General features: G+C 48.0%; 1 protein-coding gene across 5 annotated transcripts in view; it reads right to left on the reverse strand.

The window, feature by feature from the left end:
• The window catches only part of LOC142385509 (NACHT, LRR and PYD domains-containing protein 3-like), a 40765-nt gene that overhangs the window by 2861 nt on the left and 18778 nt on the right, over positions 1-19126 (reverse strand). For all 5 annotated transcript variants that reach the window (XM_075472116.1, XM_075472119.1, XM_075472118.1 and 2 more), the window contains 7 exons: positions 17677-17850; positions 9505-9675; positions 6212-6385; positions 5773-5949; positions 5392-5565; positions 2116-2289; positions 119-292 (listed from right to left, as the gene is read on the reverse strand). In XM_075472116.1, coding sequence (XP_075328231.1) covers positions 119-292; positions 2116-2289; positions 5392-5565; positions 5773-5949; positions 6212-6385; positions 9505-9675; positions 17677-17850 — 1218 coding nt within the window. The remainder of the gene's footprint in view (positions 1-118; positions 293-2115; positions 2290-5391; positions 5566-5772; positions 5950-6211; positions 6386-9504; positions 9676-17676; positions 17851-19126) is intronic.

Here is a 19126-nt window from a genome sequence, read left to right on the forward strand (position 1 = left end):
AATGAATCATCATTTCATCAACTAAACCACTGAAGAAGAAAACAGACTTTACCATGAAGACCAGCACAACTTTCACATCATATTAATCTGAACAAACAACTAAAACATGGTGTCTGACCTCAGAGTCTTCAGTCCACAGTGAGGACTCTGCAGAAAGCTGCACAGCTCCTTCTCTGCAGAGTCACTGATGGTGTTCTCACTCAGGTCCAGTTCTGTCAGATGGGAGGGGTTGGACTTCAGAGCAGAGACCAGAGAAGCACAGCTGATCTCTGACAACCTGCAGTTCTCCAATCTGAATAAAGAATAAAACATGTGAGCTGAAGCCAACAGGATGCAGGTTAAAACAGTCCAACAGAACAAGTGAAAAAGAGCTCTCATTAATATTAATGACAACATGCTGCTGCTCCAATAAAGACAGAGTGACTTCAGCTCTTAAACTCTGCCAGCTCCACCAGTGGCTCCATCCATACAAACTCATGTTGTGCAGCCAAATGATTCAAGTTTCAAAGAAAACAAACATGTCAGGAGGAACTTTGGAGCAAATGGGAACAAACTGATAGAAATGGAGATCAGGTTCACTGTTTTATTGAAGGTTAAAGGCCCAAAAACATGGTGCAGTGATGTTTAATGGAATCATGGAATCAAACTTCTTTAAAGAGTCGACAGCAGCAGAACTTGTTACTGTGACTTGTTGTGTTTGAATATCTCAGTCAGTGCAAACATTACAGAGCCTTAGAAAAGTGTTGGAACCATCCAGAGGTGGACTGATTGATCAGTTTGGCTGATTAATGGATGCTGATGGACGCTTTGACTAACTATCAGAATCAGTGGAGTTTGAGGCTGATGGTTGGGAGACCTCCCCCATCTCCAGCAGGAAGCTACAAAGCTGAAGTCAAGGAGGAGTCAGAGTGTTAAGTTAAGTGTTTCCATTCAGTCTTTAAACATCACAGCTTCCATCAGAGTCACATGATTTAGAAGCAGACAGAAACACAGCCGGCAGCAGCTCCACTGAGAGACTCATCTCAGGAAATCCAAACACTGGACTAATGAGCAGATCAGTACAGATGCTCGCTACCAAAGCTGTTTCTCCATGGAGTTTAACTGGGCCAAAATATTACTTTTTCCATCAGTTGAAACTGAAAGTCAAGTCTTATTCTTTAAAAAGAAATTTCATTCAAAGTTAAAACAGATGATTTTACTTTGATGCTATTTGATTGTAGATTATTTGATGCATTTTTAATTTCAAATCTTATTTTATGTGTTTTTTCGTGTTTGAATTCTTTTTCCTTCAGTTTCAGATTTTTCTGATTTTCAAAATTGAAAAAAGTTTTGAACTTGACAGAAAGTTTCTGCATGTGAAAACATCTGAAATATGAACAGATATACTAAAGTGGAAATAAAAAACTGAATGAAATTGACTTTGAAAGTGAAATAAAATCCTGCTGCACTTTTTTTCATGTTGAAAACCTTTTTTTAGTTTCTCAAAGAAACTGATGAAACTTCATGTTCCTGATCTGCTGATTTTCAGCCTACATTCACACACGCTATTCACAGAAACTCAATGTTCTCCTCATAAATGAATGAAACAGATGAAAACAGCTCCAATAAAGCCAGCAGGGGAACAGAACAGCATGTATCTACAGTGATGAAGCAGTTCCTGCCTCCCTCCTTCATGGCAGCTCAGTAATTATCAGTGAGATTATTAGTGGGAGAAGCTTTTTGGCTGGATTTTGTCATCATGAATGAATCTGACTGAAGATAACTGCTGCTGTGATGAAAGCTGCTTTCTAACCAAGTCAAAGATTGTTCATTTCCAACAGTGTTGGAGGGGAGTTTGTTAGTATCAGCTGATTAACGGGCTTTTGGAGTTTTGCTGCTCCAAACTGTTGTTATTGTTTCAGACAGAAATATTCACCAACTCTGGAGCTCTAGAAGCATCAGCCAGTGATTCTAGATTTGTTTCTGTCTGACAGATTCACTGTGTTTTCTCATTATTTAATGAATCATCATTTCATCAACTAAACCACTGAAGAAGAAAACAGACTTTGCCATGAAGACCAGCACAACTTTCACATCATATTAATCTGAACAAACAACTAAAACATGGTGTCTGACCTCAGAGTCTTCAGTCCACAGTGAGGACTCTGCAGAAAGCTGCACAGCTCCTTCGCTGCAGAGTCACTGATGGTGTTCCAGCTCAGGTCCAGTTCTGTCAGATGGGAGGGGTTGGACTTCAGAGCAGAGACCACAGAAGCACAGCTGATCTTTGACAACCTGCAGCCCCTCAATCTGAATAAAGAATAAAACATGTGAGCTGAAGCCAACAGGATGCAGGTTAAAACAGTCCAACAGAACAAGTGAAAAAGAGCTCTCATTAATATTAATGACAACATGCTGCTGCTTCAATAAAGACGGAGTGACTTCAGCTCTTAAACTCTGCCAGCTCCACCAGTGGCTCCATCCATACAAACTCATGTTGTGCAGCCAAATGATTCAAGTTTCAAAGAAAACAAACATGTCAGGAGAAACTTTGGAGCAAATGGGAACAAACTGATAGAAATAAAGATCAAATTGACTGTTTTATTGAATGTTGGCAGATTAAAGGATGCTGATGTATTATTAATGGGATTTTGTCATCACTAAGTTTGCCAATGACACCACCATTTTAGGTCTCATCGCAGAGAAAGACGAGACAACCTACAGAGAGGAGGGAGAAGCACTTACCACCTGGTGTCAGGTCAAACTCTCTCCTAGCGTTAGCAAAACAAAAAAGAGATGGTGGACTTCAGAAGGAGACCGTGAGAGAGGGGACACTGAAAGCTCTACATCAGCGGTGCCATGGTTGAAACGGTCAGCAGAGGGCAGATCACAGAGGACCTATCCTGGACTCTGCTTGTGGATATGTTGTGCATGAAAGCTCCCAGTGGCTCCACCTCCTGAGGAAGCTGAGGAAGTTTGGCATGAATCTCAACATCATCACCAGCTTCTACAGGAGCACAACCGAAAACCTGCTGACGGGCTGTGTTATGGTGTGATACTGTCTGCCTACAGCCGCAAAACACTGCAGAGAGTGGTGGAAGCAGCACAGCACAGGGGAAACTTCCTGCCATGCAGGACAAACCCCACAAGCGATGCTTTGGGAAGGCACCCAGCATCACCAAGGAGCCAGGAGCCTGGCAGCACAGGAGCCTGGCAGTACAGGAGCCTGGCAGCACAGGAGCCTGGTAGCACAGGAGCCTGGCAGCACAGGAGCCTGGCAGTACAGGAGCCTGGCAGCACAGGAGCCTGGCAGTACAGGAGCCTGGCAGTACAGGAGCCTGGCAGCACAGGAGCCTGGCAGTACAGGAGCCTGGCAGCACAGGAGCCTGGCAGTACAGGAGCCTGGCAGTACAGGAGCCTGGCAGTACAGGAGCCTGGCAGCACAGGAGCCTGGCAGTACAGGAGCCTGGCAGTACAGGAGCCTGGCAGCACAGGAGCCTGGCAGTACAGGAGCCTGGCAGCACAGGAGCCTGGCAGCACAGGAGCCTGGCAGTACAGGAGCCTGGCAGCACAGGAGCCTGGCAGTACAGGAGCCTGGCAGCACAGGAGCCTGGCAGTACAGGAGCCTGGCAGTACAGGAGCCTGGCAGCACAGGAGCCTGGCAGCACAGGAGCCTGGCAGCACAGGAGCCTGGCAGTACAGGAGCCTGGCAGCACAGGAGCCTGGCAGTACAGGAGCCTGGCAGTACAGGAGCCTGGCAGCACAGGAGCCTGGCAGTACAGGAGCCTGGCAGCACAGGAGCCTGGCAGCACAGGAGCCTGGCAGTACAGGAGCCTGGCAGCACAGGAGCCTGGCAGCACAGGAGCCTGGCAGTACAGGAGCCTGGCAGTACAGGAGCCTGGCAGCACAGGAGCCTGGCAGTACAGGAGCCTGGCAGCACAGGAGCCTGGCAGCACAGGAGCCTGGCAGTACAGGAGCCTGGCAGCACAGGAGCCTGGCAGCACAGGAGCCTGGCAGTACAGGAGCCTGGCAGCACAGGAGCCTGGCAGCACAGGAGCCTGGCAGTACAGGAGCCTGGCAGCACAGGAGCCTGGCAGCACAGGAGCCTGGCAGCACAGGAGCCTGGCAGTACAGGAGCCTGGCAGCACAGGAGCCTGGCAGCACAGGAGCCTGGCAGTACAGGAGCCTGGCAGCACAGGAGCCTGGCAGCACAGGAGTCTGGCAGCACAGGAGCCTGGCAGCACAGGAGCCTGGCAGCACAGGAGCCTGGCAGCACAGGAGCCTGGCAGCACAGGAGCCTGGCAGCACGGCCCACATGACTTCAGAAGAGTTTCTATCACCAACCTATTAGATTCCTCAACGTGCAGAGTTTTACAACGTTACCCTGCTGTTGTGCATCCCTTCTCTGGACCTTACTTCTGTTTATGCACATTTAAACATGGATATAGTCACTCTTTGCAGTATTGATCAGACTTCTGACTGTGCAGACTTTACATGAGCCTGAGATCCTAAGATCTGAGATGAACTGTGAAATACCTTCATATTTCATATCTCGATATTCATGCCAGATATCTCGATATCGATACGATATGACTGTGGGTTCAGTGAAAACATAATACAAAAGAAGGACATCTTGAGTTGGAAGTTTGTTGTTATAAAATGGAGCGTTAAACTGATGTAAGGCTCAGTCGTCCGGCTCCACCACAGGTCCGTGGTTGTGGCAAAACGTTCAATTTCACGGAGCTCGGATTCAACATTCATTTTACATTCGTTGTAGATTGTTGGAATGGCCACTTGATTAAAATATGTTCGGGATGGTATTTTGTAACGTTTGTCCAGCGTCCGAAGCATTTTCTGAAAGTTTGTGACGGTGTACACGGGCACCATGTGGTATGTTGCAGCATCTGTAATGTCTTTGTGCCTGGTGGACGTCGACTCGTATGGCGTAACGCTACTGAACACATCAGCGATCAAACTTTGCTTGGGCTTCACTTCTCCGCCGTTTCTCTCATTGCTGTACACTCTTGATGCAGCGGTGGAGTTGTTTCATCACCAATTTTTGGTGATGATGTCAGAGAAGTAGGACTTTCTTGCATTCCTCAGTTGTAAATTATAAGAGTGAAGTTTCTCTTTATAGATGTTATAATGAACCTGGAGATTTGTTTTTCTCCATCTTTAGGACTGCAGGATGCTGAGACTTTGTTCCATCTTCTCATCCAACACATTTCATTATGATGCTGATCCTCTGCTGCATGTTCAGATGCTTATGAGAAAAAGCACTGAAAAAACAGACTTACTGTGATGGTCCTCACTGTGGATCAGTATAACATCAGTCTAATATGTAAAGTTTAGTGTCAACACAGCTTTCACATCACATTAATCTTGGAACACAACTAAAAGGTGGCGTCTGACCTCAGAGTCTTCAGTCTGCAAAGTGGACTTCCCAGAAAACCACACAGCTGTTTCACTTCTGAATCCTTTATGGTGTTCCTGCTCAGGTCCAGTTCTGTCAGATGGGAGGGGTTGGACTTCAAAGCTGAGGCCAGAGAAGCACAGCTGATCTCTGACAAACTGCAGTGCTCAAATCTGAATGAAACACAAAAACATGTCGAAAAAATGGATTCAAATGTGCTTTTATATCTTTGCAGGCCTTAAATATTAGTGTCAGCATCAAATAATTATTCAATGTGTTTTCTTACATTTGATGAACTAGAAATTATAAATGAAGATGCAGGAGAATTAATTGTGTCTGGAAACATGAAGACCTCCAACAGTTCCATTCAGTGAACTGACCTCAGAGTCTTCAGTTTGTAGTCTGGACTCTCCACAAGATCAGACAGTTGCTTCGCTGCTGATTCCTGCAGGTTGTAGTTGTACCTCAGGTCCAGTTCTGTCAGGTGGGAGGGGTTAGATTTCAGAGCTGAGACCAGAGAAGCACAGCTGACGTCTGACAACCCACAGCACTGCAATCTGAATAAAGAATAAAACATGTGAGCTGAAGCCAACAGGATGCCGGTTAAAACAGTCAAACAGAACAAGTGAAAAAGAGCTCAAACGTTACAGTTTATGTGGGCAGTATTCAATTTAATCACCTAATTTGCACGTGATGAGTATGAGTAGTACTGTGTGGCAGCATCTATATGGATCTTTAAACGTCTTATATCTACCATTTAATGTCAGCACAGCTTACATCATATTAATGTGAACACACAACTAAAACATGGTGTCTGACCTCAGAGTCTTCAGGCCACAGTGTGGACTCTGCAGAAAGCTGCACAGCTCCTTCGCTCCTGAGTCCTGCAGCATGTTCCAGCTCAGGTCCAGTTCTGTCAGATGGGAGGGGTTGGACTTCAGAGCTGAGACCAGAGAAGCACAGCTGATCTCTGACAACCCGCAGCCTTCCAATCTAAATGAAGAATATATTGTTATAAATTGGCTTTATTCTTAGACTTTATGTATTCATATTCTGTAGTTCACTAAATAATCTATGTTCCTAGTTTGTACGTGTACACTCTGCTCATACAAATGCAATTTATGTCCAAGACTTTAAGATGATGTAGCGGGATAAAATAACTGGGTCAGATAAAGCGTCTCTTAGGTCAGATAGGTCTGGTACAGTAGATGCACGCCTGAAACAACACTCACACATCGCTTATCACATCCAAAGAACATGACGAAGATGGTGGATGGCCTGCTCAAATCACTAGTAAATGTTCAATGATACGTTGTCAAGTGTAAGTACAACCTCTGAGATAAAAGTGAACATAAATATGAAATGTTTCCGGATATCGGGACTTGGTCGGACGGATTTCATGCGAGAACTCTGTCTCTCCAAGTCCAGCGCTGATACTTGACCTGTGACCTCCAATAAATACTTTGTTTAACTTAAGACTTCTCCAGCTTGTTCTTGGGCTTCCAATAAAATAATTGGGCTAACAATATCATGTTGATCAATTCTAATCAAATATGTCTTCCATGTGTACTTTAAAATGTAGGAGAGGTTTTAAAAAGTCAGCGATTCTCACAGTGAAACACACACAATGAGCAGAAAACAACTTCTCCTTTAAAATAGAACAATAGAATTTATTAAAGTTGGCACAATGATTAAATCAATGGTGCTTCCATCAATAAACACTATTGTGGACTAAGCTAGTCCTATGTACAAAATAAATAACTGAGAAAGCCAGCAGGTGAAACGCCATCTACTGGTGAAAGGCAGTAACGCAGCTGAACAGGTCAGGGCATGTTCAGCCACAGTAAGAGCAGCAGACCTAGCCTGGAAAACCAGCGCCAACTGCTGGACGGCAAAATGTTTTGCCTGCGGTTGGGTCTGGCCTCGATCCACTTGTCATTTTGAAAATACTGCCCTGAATCTGGCAGATGGCAACTAAACCAATCACAACGCAGAGATGTGTTTTGAATCAACGCGGGCGGGCCAGAGGGTTCTGGGGCGGGGTTTTGAGGGAGTGACGACAGAGCAGAACAGCGACAGGTCCCTCTGGCTTTTCGGTACTGTGGCGGAGCTTCTTCAAGTCTCTCGGCGTTTTCGAGGGAGTAGGCTCCCGAGCTCGCTTTTCAGCACCTGTTGATTCTGCGGAGGCACCTTCTTCGACCTCGTTTGCAATCCACCTCCAATAAATAGGAAGATCTCTTTCAAGTCTGTTTAACACCGTTGTACACGCTCGGCAGACTCGATTGGGCTTCCTCTGTGTATTCGAGACGTTCACTCCAATTTTCTGCAACCTTTCCGAAACCGACAAAGCTTTAGTTGCACTTTGGAACAGTTTTGTAAAGTGTTGTAGTACACCGGCAACTCGCATGTCTTTTTGGCACAAGCGACAACAAAAGTCAGCCATGCTGAAGTTGCTTCACTTGTTTACATACAGTCCCCTCCCACCAAAGCTTTCTGTCGCGCTTACTACGTCACAGTCAGTTGCGCTGATTGGTCAGAGCGTTGGCCTATAGGCACAGACACGGTTAGAAAGACAACGGGTTGTGCTCATCAACAATGTTCCGTTGTATCCATTGATCGGGGCCAGACTAAATTAGACATCCAATCCATTTAGGCTGGTTTATCAGGCTACAGCAGACCAGCAAGTGAGCAGACTGTGTGAAGCTGCATGCACTTTTTCTGGTTTTCTTATCCCTTGTGAGCGTTCTTGAGGACATGTAAGTGCTTTCTACTTCTTAGTCATGGATATGTTGATAATTTATTCCAGTTTGTGTTACATGGGAGTATTTTGTGTGGTTACTTTGATGTGTGAGGCTCCAATGCTGTTCAGCATGCTTTGCATCTGCTAACTTTATGTTGAAATTTGTAAAGTTTCCTCCACCAATTATATTGCATTTCTGTTGTTGTGTTATGCTTAAGTAACAGTTTGTACATAAGTGAGGGATATTACTGGTAAACTTTAAATCATATGGCAGTTTATTTATAAATGTTTATTCTGATTTAACCGTTGAATGATATTCTGAGCAGATTTTCTGATACATTTTATTGCTTCTCTGTATATTTTCAGACCGCACACATACATATGTTGTACAATGATGTTAAAGTTCAACAACATTCATTAAAGAAGACACATCAGATCTCTCTGTCCAAGTGCCTTGATTCTCTAATCGGAATCATGGTCCATAATCCACCGCCTCAACCAGCAATCCTTCTTTCTGAGTCTCGCCCCTCAAACATAACTAACAATGAAAAACACAGATGCAACCCTGAGGTTCCCAAACTATACAAAACACAGTTTGACCCGATACAAGCCGGGCCTTCAGCCGATCCAAAATGCTGCAGCCAGAGTTCTGATGAGATCTAACAGCAGAGATCATATTTCTCCAGTTTTTCATGTTCAAAACTGGAAAAAATAAAACACTCACTTCAACATTCTGCTGTTCAATTTCAAATCATATGGGGTCCTTTCCTGGATGCATTTCAAAATGTAGAAGATAATACCTCATGTGCATTCACTTTTATTCATGTGTACTACTCCCTCATGTCAGGTGTGCAGATGTAGGGCAGTGACCAGGGTGGGAATGAGTGGGATTATGTTGAAGGGGTTGTTTTATGTATGGATATTCCCTTTTATTTCTTTTTTTGTTTGTTTGGTCTTTCTATAATCTGGTTTAAGTGTGTGGGTTAGTTACCCCATGTGTATGATTAATCTGTACCCATTTTTATCTTTTCTTTTTTCCTTTATAGAAGAATAAAATCTCAATAAAAATAAATCTTGTTGCTGCCTGAACCTCCAAAGCAAACACAAAGAGCTTGTTTTAAAGACTCCAGCATGTTATGTTAAATGTTCCCAAGCAGTACTGGCACATCCATGTTAGCAGACAAGGGAACCTTTGAAGTGATTCATATGTTCGGTGCCCCTTCATGAGCCACATGAGCTCAAACACTTTCTTTGATAGCTCTGTTCTTTCAGAATCATCACTTTGTGATCAACTCTCTCAAAGATCTCAGGCTTTACTGATAGAATTGGAGACACACAGAAACACTACAGCAGATCCAGTTAGAAAACTCACCTCAGAGTCTGTAGTTGACAGCTTGGACTCTCCAGTCCTGTGGACAGCTGCTTCACTCTTAAATCCTTAAGATCAAAGTTCTTACTCAGGTCCAGTTCTGTCAGATGGTTGGACTTCAGAGCTGAGACCAGAGAATCACAGCTGGTCTCTGACAACCTGCAGTTATTCAACCTGAAAGAATGAAACAGTGAAAGTATAAAGTATAAAACATAAAAATCAGACATGTTCCTCTTCCTCTACATCATCATTATTTCAGCCTTCTAAAGACAACAGGGGCTCTGGGTCCACAGAAACTTTTTTTCTTACGGTTTCTTATTAGTCCTGAATAAGGATCCTTTTTTATGTTTCCCAGCAGGAAGTGCAGATGAACACCAATCATAAAGCTGCTGTTAGAGACCTTTTTGACTCTTAAAGCGATACTCCGGAGTAGATTCACCCTAGGGTCATTTGAACCGTGATATCCAGCCAAGTAGCCCAGCCGCAGTTTTTTCGATATTGGCTGAACATCAGCTGAGTTACTGAGTTATCCCGAATAGCTTCGTACAAGGGTTAATGGATCCTGGTCCGTATCTCCAAAATTACCACACTAAAATCACATGCCATGACACCAAACTTCTACAGTAGTACAAATATGGTCTGTACTCACAAAACGATGCATTTGGAAGTTTGTACATAGTCCAGGAGTTTATTATTATCAACACAAGCCTGATAGCTTTTCTGCTGCTAAAGCTGCGTCGACGTCACTTCAGGGAGCTGGGAGCTTCAAAGTAAGATGAGGGTTGATCTACTACTGTAGACAACAAAGCAAGGCTGCTCAATTTCTCCATTGATAAAATAATTTCACAACTCTACAACATAAAAATTCATAAAAAAAAACATGTAGAATATAGCATATACTTTGTTGTCTACAGTAGTACAACCCTCAAAAAGTGTTACTCATGGTCCAGATCTCCAGGCTTCATTTGTGCTTTGCATGGCAGCTCATGATTTTATGGAAAAGCAGAAAATCCATCATCAAAACCACGAAGCTGTCCGTACACAATTTGGCAGAATAGGTTACAAACATGGAACTTTTACAGCCTGGACAACAAACATGTCAAAGATGTCAGTTCTGGAGGCTTTTAGAAGCTCCACATTATCAATCAGGCTTTTGTACTTGTAAATAATTGGTGGGCTGGTGTCAGATGAGTTGGGGTGATAAAATATCTGGTTTATTGTATTTACTGTGCAAACAAACTGTCACGCCCATAGACTTGTGTTTTTTAATATCATGTTTTAAGTTACGTTTTTGTGTTCAGTTCATGTCTTGGTTTTGAGTTTTTAGTTCTATTTCATCCTTACTGACCGCCAGAGGCGGTGCTTTCAAGCACTGGATGATACATCTTGCGCATGCGCAGGTCGAGTGTTAATACCAACAACGTCACTCGTGACCCCCTGCTGACCCCGGAGAGCCTATATACTTCCGGCAACATCAGCAGGTCAGTCCTTTTTCATCTTCTCGCTGCGCAAGGTAAGTACTGCGTCTGCATATGAGACGAATTCTAAAACCAATTCTACTTCATCGTTCGCTGCTGGTGGTCTCGCGACGTCCCGTCGAGGCTGCGAGCTGCTCGCCCTTCAGAGACCGCGGCGAACTGCCGAGAGGTATGTAACCTTTTTTTCCCTCGGCTGATGAAGTTTACTGCCAGCTGTTACGAGCGCCGGTCTAGGTAGCATGCTCACTCCTTCTCCCGGTGCTGTGCGCTGCACGTGAGTAACAGTCTGTTTATAGTTGCATTGTCGGTGAAGCTACATTGCTAGCCCTCTCCCGGCATCTGTAACCTACTTATGTTAAGCGGCCAACTCGGTTGTGCCGGTTCTTTGATTTTGTTGCTGCTATTGTTCTGCCCCTCTCCTGGTGCACGGCGGCGTGTGCGCCCCCCGCTCCCAGAACAGGTGGCCTATAGTGGTTGTCGGTGAAGGCACCATGTGCGGCTCCCGCTCCCGGCATCCAGCTATAGCTAATAAAACTTGCACTAGCCCCTCTCCTGGTGTAAGGCGGCGTGTGCGCCCCCTGTTCCCAGCACTGGCGGCCTATAGTGGTTGTCGGCGAAGGCACCGTTTGCGGCTCCCGCTCCCGGCATCCACCTATAGACGGTGTATAAATACAGCAATAGCCCCTCTCCTGGTGTATGGCGGCGTGTGCGCCCCCCGCTCCCAGAACAGGTGGCCTATAGTTGATTGTCGGTGAAGGCACCGTTTGCGGCTCCCGCTCCCAGCATTCCGCTATAAGTAAAGAATTTTCTTCTGAAAAAAAAAAAAAAAAAAAAAAAAAAGAAAGAAGAAATATATAAATAAGAATCAGTACATACGTACTATCGGCAAATATACTATTATATATATATATATATATTTATATATTGGAGCTAGAGGTGGTCCCGACATGGATCACAACCACTCCTGCTCGGCCTGTATGGCTCCTCTACAGCTTGAGGATGGCCATGATCTGTGTCCTCCGTGCCTTGGCCTCGGACATCTGAGGCAGGGTCTCTCAGACGAGTCCTGCATGAATTGTGGCATCCTGCCTCATGCTGTCAGGGCTGCAAGGCTGGCCGAGGTAGAGCGCCTGTTGGGCCCTCCCTTGTCTCCCCAGTTGACCCCTGACCAGCGGCTGGCCCCGTCTCGGTCTAGCCGACCACGGCGTCGGCCTGCTGAGACTGCAGGCCCCACCTCCGGGAAGAGGGCCAAGGGGTCCGGGCTTACCTCTAGAGTGGATCAGCTGACAGCGGAGCTTGACAGCATGAAGTCCCTCCTCCTGGCTCTCCAGCCTGGGGCTGGAGCAACCCAGCCGGGTGCCCTTGTTCCTCCAGCGGCCTCCTTCGGTCCGGAGGAGGATGCGTTTTCCATAGCAGCTTCAGCTACTATATTTCAGGACTACGCTTCGGACGTGCTCCTGGGAGACGAAGCCTCCCGTCCCTCTGCAGCGGGCTCCCTGTCTTCAGCCCGTAGCTTGGCGGGTGGCAGTGAGGAAGGCTCTGTGGGAGCCGCCATCCATACGGCTCTAGCCAGGCTGCAGCTGGACGTGCCGCAGGCTCAGCCAGCTTCGGCCAGTGCCTTTTTCAGGCGCTCCTCAACCCCCGCTGAACTAACTGTACCTCCATCAGAGGAGTATCTGAGGGAATTACAGACGTTCTGGAGGGACCCTAGGGCCCCTGCCCGTCCGACAGCTGATGCTCGGACCCTGGCAGCCATGCAGGACGCATCCAAGTTCGGCCTGGACCGCATGCCAGCGGTTGAGCCCACTATAGCCGCCCTGATCGTGTCACCCGATGAGGCTCTGAGACGGGAGGCGAGGTGTCCTCGCCCCCAGTGCCGGGTAACGGATGACTTGCTGTCGAAGGCCTATGAGGCGGTAGCACGCATGGCTCGCATGGGTAATTCCATGTCCCACCTGCTACCCCACCTGCTGCTCGCCCTGTCATCATCCCTGCAGGAGACCGAACTGGACACTTCTGTCCACAGTGTTACTGACGCCTCTCTACAGGCCTTTGCACTGATGTCTAGGGAGTTGGGACGTGTAATGGCAACTCTCGTTCAGGCTCGCCGCCAGGTTTGGTTGGCGCAGTCCCCTCTCTCGGAGGCCTGCAGAAGAACCCTCCGCAGTGTTCCGGTGGAACCAGGGGAGCTGTTTGGCTCCGCGGCTCTGGAAGCCCTCGAGCGCACGGTCCAAGCTGGGAAGACCCGACAGCAGCTGTCTGAGCTTCACAGAAGCGCGCCGCCGCCTGGCGACCCTAGGGGCCGTCCAGCTGCCTCGCAGCGCGGCACCCACTCACGGGCCAGGGGCCTCCCTCGGCCCCAGTACTCACGCCCACAGCCTGCTCAGCGACAGGCACAGTCCTTTCGGGCGCCTGAGCGACTGCCCCCTGGGCAACCTCAGGTCTCACATACTGCCCGTCGTGCCCCTGGAGCCCCTAGAGGTCGGGGGCCCGACGCTGAGGCCACGGGGCCGACCGTCGGCCTTTTTTCCCAGCAGCAGCTCAGCTACTGGGCTGCTTCCACCAGGGACCCGTGGGTTCTTTCCACCTTGACCCACGGGTACAAACTTCAGTTCCGACGTCGGCCCCCGACCCATGGCCGAGTCAGGATGACTGTCATCCGCGACCCGGCGAAAGCCCGAGCCCTCGCCCAGGGGCTGTTCGTCCTCCTGGGCAAGGGTGCCATCGAACCGGTAGACCCCGTTGCACCCCGGGGGGTTCTACTCGACTTACTTTCTGGTAGCAAAGAAAGATGGCGGATTCCGACCTATCCTCGACCTCAGGAACCTCAACAGGTTCCTGAAGGTCTTGAGGTTCCATATGTTGACCACTGCAGAGGTTCTGCGTACGGTCTCCAGAGGGGAGTGGTTTACCTCCATAGACCTGGAGGATGCCTACTTTCACGTTCCTGTGGCGCCACACCATCGGCAGTTTCTGCGATTCGCCTTTCAGGGGCGTCATTTCCAGTTCAGGGTGCTCCCGTTTGGTCTCTCCCTCTCCCCACGGGTGTTCACCAGATGTGTGACGGCAGCCCTCTCGCACCTACAGTCACGGGGCATGACTGTACGGGGCACTTTCTGGACGACTGGCTCGTCTGTGCGCCGTCCCAGTCTCAGGTGGCCCTCGATACGACGTGTCTTCTTTCCCATGTGGCCCGTTTGGGCCTCAGGGTGAATTTTACAAAGAGTGGCCTGGTCCCATCACAGAGCACAGTTTTTCTTGGGGTGACCCTCGATGCGGTCACCATGATGGCCTGCCCGTCGCCACGGCGGGTGAACGACATCTTCCGCCACCTCCTCCCGTTTCGGGAAGGCAGGCGGTTCCACTACGCTGAGTTCTTACGCGTCCTGGGGAAACTGACAGCTGCGGCTGCTGTGGTCCCCTTAGGATTGCTGTCGCTGCGTCCCCTCCAGAGGTGGTTGCACAGCTTTCACCTGGACGCCAGGAGACACCGGCACAGGAGGCTTGCGGTGTCCCACCGTTGCCTTCTTGCTCTGGCCCCGTGGAGGAAGCGTTCGTTTCTCCTCCAGGGCATGCCCATGGGCTCCATTGCATCCCGTCGTGACGCCTCCCTCTCGGGGTGGGGCGCCGTGTGGCAGAACCGGACGGCTTAGGGGCTGTGGCCGGCGCGGGACCGCTCACAGCACATCAACGCACTAGAGCTGCGGGCTGTACACAGAGCGTTGCAGGATTTCCTCCCTTTCTTGAGGGGCCGACATGTACTCGTGCGGTCGGACAATGTTTCGGCCGTCTCCCACATAAACCACCAAGGTGGCACCAGGTCTGCACTGCTACTGCAGGCATCCCGGGACCTCCTGCTGTGGGCAGCACCACGCTTAGCCAGCCTAAAGGCCCTCTGATAGTCCCTACGCTACAGAGGGTCCTCCAGCAGGGCCACAGGCTGCTGTTGGTAGCCCCCTTTTGGCCAGGGAGGACGTGGTTTCCACTGCTGCACAGGCTCTGCAGCGGTTCCCCATGGCGCCTCCCCGACAGGAGGGATCTCCTGTCTCAGTGGCAGGGTCGGATCTGGCATCCCGACCCGTCCCGCCTGCAGCTGTGGGTCTGGCCACTGCAGGGCCCGACCCGATGCTGACTGAGTGCTCTGGCGAGGTATGCCATACCATCCTAAACACGAGGGCGCCTTCTACCCGGGCGCTTTATGAACAGAGGTGGCGGCTGTTCACTACATGGTGCTTGGACAGGGGTGAGGACCCTGTGCACTGTCCTGTCCCTAGGATTCTGGAGTTCCTCCAGTCACTCCTGGATGACGGCCGGTCCCCCGCTACCCTGAGGGTGTATGTGGCGGCCATTTCCTCTCGGCATGCTCGAGTGGATAACGACATGGTGGGAAGCCACAGGTTGGTGTCCCTTTTCCTGAAAGGTGCGCGGCGGCTGCGCCCCCCACGAGTGCGGCGCACCCCGCCATGGGATCTGCACCTGGTGCTCAGCGCCCTGTGCGCACCTCCCTTTGAACCCCTTGCTCAGGCAGGGCTGAGGTGGGTCTCCGCTAAGACCGCCTTTCTACTCGCTATCGCGTCAGCGAAGCGCGTCGGGGAGCTGCATGCTCTGTCGGTGAGCGACTCCTGCATGAGGTGGAACTCGGATGGCTCAGGGGTTTCCCTATGGCCGAACCCCGCTTTTCTCCCGAAGGTGCTGTCTTCATCTAACAGACCTATCCACCTGGCACAGTTTGTTCCCCCGGAGGGGGAGGACAGGTTACGCCTACTGTGCCCTGTGCGGGCTCTGAGAGCCTACGTGGCCGCGACTGCCGGTATCAGGCAGTCAGACCAGCTCTTCCTCTGCTACGGTGGCCCTCGGAGAGGCTGTGCGCTCTCTAAACAGCGACTGTCTCACTGGGTGATGGTGGTGGACGCCATCACCCAGGCATATGAGGGAAGAGGGCGCCCCCAGCCAGCTGGGGTGAGCTGCCACTCCACCAGAGCTGTCTCGACCTCATGGGCAGCCCTACGGGGCGTTCCCCTGGAAGACATCTGTGAGGCAGCGTCATGGGCGTCACCGAGTACCTTCTCCAGGTTCTATCGGGTGAATGTTGCCACTCCCAACCCGTTGGCTGTGGTCCTGCTGCCCGACTCTGCTGCTTCCTCTCAATAAAGTGAGTAAGTGCCGGATTCCTCGTGACTCTTTTGGTATTAGTCATCCAGTGCTTCAAAGCACCGCCTCTGGCGGTCAGTAAGGATGAAATAGAACGAAAGTTACGTATGTAACTACGGTTCTATGAATCCTGGATGACCGCCAGAGCGTTCTGTCACTCAGAATCCTCGTATACTCGCGAGAAGATTCTGTAAGGACTGACCTGCTGATGTTGCCGGAAGTATATAGGCTCTCCGGGGTCAGCAGGGGGTCACGAGTGACGTTGTTGGTATTAACACTCGACCTGCGCATGCGCAAGATGTATCATCCAGTGCTTGAAAGCACCGCCTCTGGCGGTCATCCAGGATTCATAGAACCGTAGTTACATACGTAACTTTCGTTTTGCCATTGTTTTTCCCCTCACTTCCCTCACTCAGGTAATTAGTTCATTCCCCTCACCTGTCCATTGTCTCCAATCACTCCCAGCCCTCTATTTAGTCTCTTGTCTCCCCTGTCTGTTTGTTGGTTCTTTGTTAGTGTTCATGACCTGTCTGTCCCAACCTGCCCGGCTTAAGCTAAGTATTTAATTATTCCATGCCATGAAAATCTTTTGTTTGTTTTTTCCCAGTTATGTTTTTGAAACTGGCTCAGCCGCACTTTTAGTTTGAACCTTGTTATTTTTGTTGTTATTAATAAATCAGCTTTTACTTTGGAAATCCGCATCTGTGTCCTACCTTCCCACCTTCACCCCCAACCCCAAAACCTGACACAAACCTGCTCCAGTTTCAAGAGAAGTAACGGTGAGGGCCACTTCAAAACCTCTTGGTGAACATAAAACCTGGTTCACAAACCGGCTTCAGCAGCAGAGCATTTAACTGAGGCATCTTTAGAACCCATTGATATATTTACCAGGGCAGAAACAGCAAAGGCCTGCTTTATGTCTACAGTCAAAGTAATCTGCAGACTTTGGCAACAACATGAAATAGTAAAGCAGATAAAAGGATTCCAATGATCAGTTGTTATCAGGTGGATAGAAGACACTGGGACATAAGTCACCAGTTATTTGCTGATCTTTTAGCACTGCCATGTTTCAGCACTGTAATGGACAAAAGCTCAGAGGTGAAGATGTTGCTCAGTACCCAAAGGAGACTGAGTCATTGTAGTTAAAGTGACTGAACTCTGCACATTTGTCATGTTCAAATGAGCAGCAGAAGCAGCAGATCTGTCAGTTTGTGTTGCAGCTTAATCTTCATCCAGCTTTCCAAACTTTACTGATCAAAGATCTCTCAGATGAACCCAGAAGGACGAGTGAAAGAAACATTTCAGCTGCTCCATTTTTAAGTCTGATCTAAAGGGTTTTGTCTTCTTTTATGACTAAAGAGAAATGGTTTATAACCAGAACCATCTTTCTAAGTTACTGTTTTTTTTAAGAAACTGAGAAAATAACTGCTTTGGCAGGTGAAAAATGTAAGAGAAGCTTAATTTAGAAATGTGGAAACACTGAATATTTTCATCATTTTAACATAACAGTAAATCATTTAAACTAAAAGAGCTGCAGTGAACTGACCTCAGAGTCTCCAGTCTGCAGTTTGGACTTTCCAGTCCAGCAGACAGATGTTCCACTCCTGGATCCGTCAGCTTGTTGTTACTCAGGTCCAGTTCTTTCAGATGGGAGGGGTTGGACTTCAGAGCAGAGGCCACAACTTCACAGTGAGTCTCTGAGAGTTCACAACCAGCAAGTCTGTGATGAGAGAAAATATAATAAAATCTGCACAGTAAAAACTAACTGAACTCATATTCTAACTGAACACAGTGATGTGAATGTAATGTCCTCTGATGAACATTGTTCTTCACATCTGTGATTAATCTGATCTCATCTTCCTGCATTTGACGTGACACAATAGCTGGGTTTCAGTTACGTCATCACGGGAGTGCGCAAATTTAAGTTGGTGGGCTGGACGCTTGACTACAGCATAGCAACAACATGGAGAATATGGAGATGAGTGAATATTGTAGTGGTTTGGAGCCGGTATATAGGGAAAGGTATTTGGCGTCCGTAGGGAAATACATTGGGCGTGACCCATACTTAATAAAAATGTCTGAATTTTCGCAAGACCGGAACGAATTGCCGAATATAGAGGCTGTGGACATAACGAGCTACCTGGTTCTTCAGACTTCTTACTACACCAAGCAACAGATGAAGGCCCACAAAGGTTTGGAGGCATACAACTATTACCAAAGCGGATGGATCAGCAAACTCGGAGTAAAAAGTCTACAGAATGATTGTTTTTTGGTGTTCGCCAGGGTAAGTTTGTTTTCTGTGTTGTTTATGGTGCATTATCCCAATGAAAAATGCAGTGTGTAGTGCAGGGCTGGGCAGTAAAGCAGAACTTAAGATGTTGAATGCCGAGCTGTGAATGTTGGCACTCAAATAACAATCAAAAATGTTTGTTTTGATAAAATGCCGAGATCCAAATATCCAAATACTGACGTCGGAGCCCAGTCCACTGACTCAGCAGTCAACAACGCGCTGGGGCAGCCTTCAAAACAAAGCCCAAACCAGTGTTAATTTCGTCAGCTTTTTTTAATTTAGTCTTAGTCTTAGTCACAATGTCGAAAATCAATTTTAGTCTTAGTCAAATTTTAGTCATTTTACCCAAATGAATAAAGAATAAGCTCTTTCTCTCTAATAAAGGAGTACTGAAATTACTACATCTCCATTTGCCTCTAATTCCCACTATCACAGTCCTAAACACACTTCACCTGACTTATTATTATTAAACACATAAACAATATCACATGGTAACATTACCTAACACTCACTGTAAACATCACATGTAATGAGTCGGAGCACTAACAACAGACATAACACGTGACGTGACGTAGTCTACACTCAATCAGAGGCAGGTGAGCTAACTGCTACAACTAGCATACACATGGCGAGTTACACATCAAAGCAACAGAAGCTACGACTGCAGCAACCTGAATACATTACATAAACAATATATACAGCCATA

Source organism: Odontesthes bonariensis, chromosome 8 (assembly GCF_027942865.1).
Source record: "Odontesthes bonariensis isolate fOdoBon6 chromosome 8, fOdoBon6.hap1, whole genome shotgun sequence".
Classification (NCBI taxonomy): Eukaryota; Metazoa; Chordata; class Actinopteri; order Atheriniformes; family Atherinopsidae; genus Odontesthes; species Odontesthes bonariensis.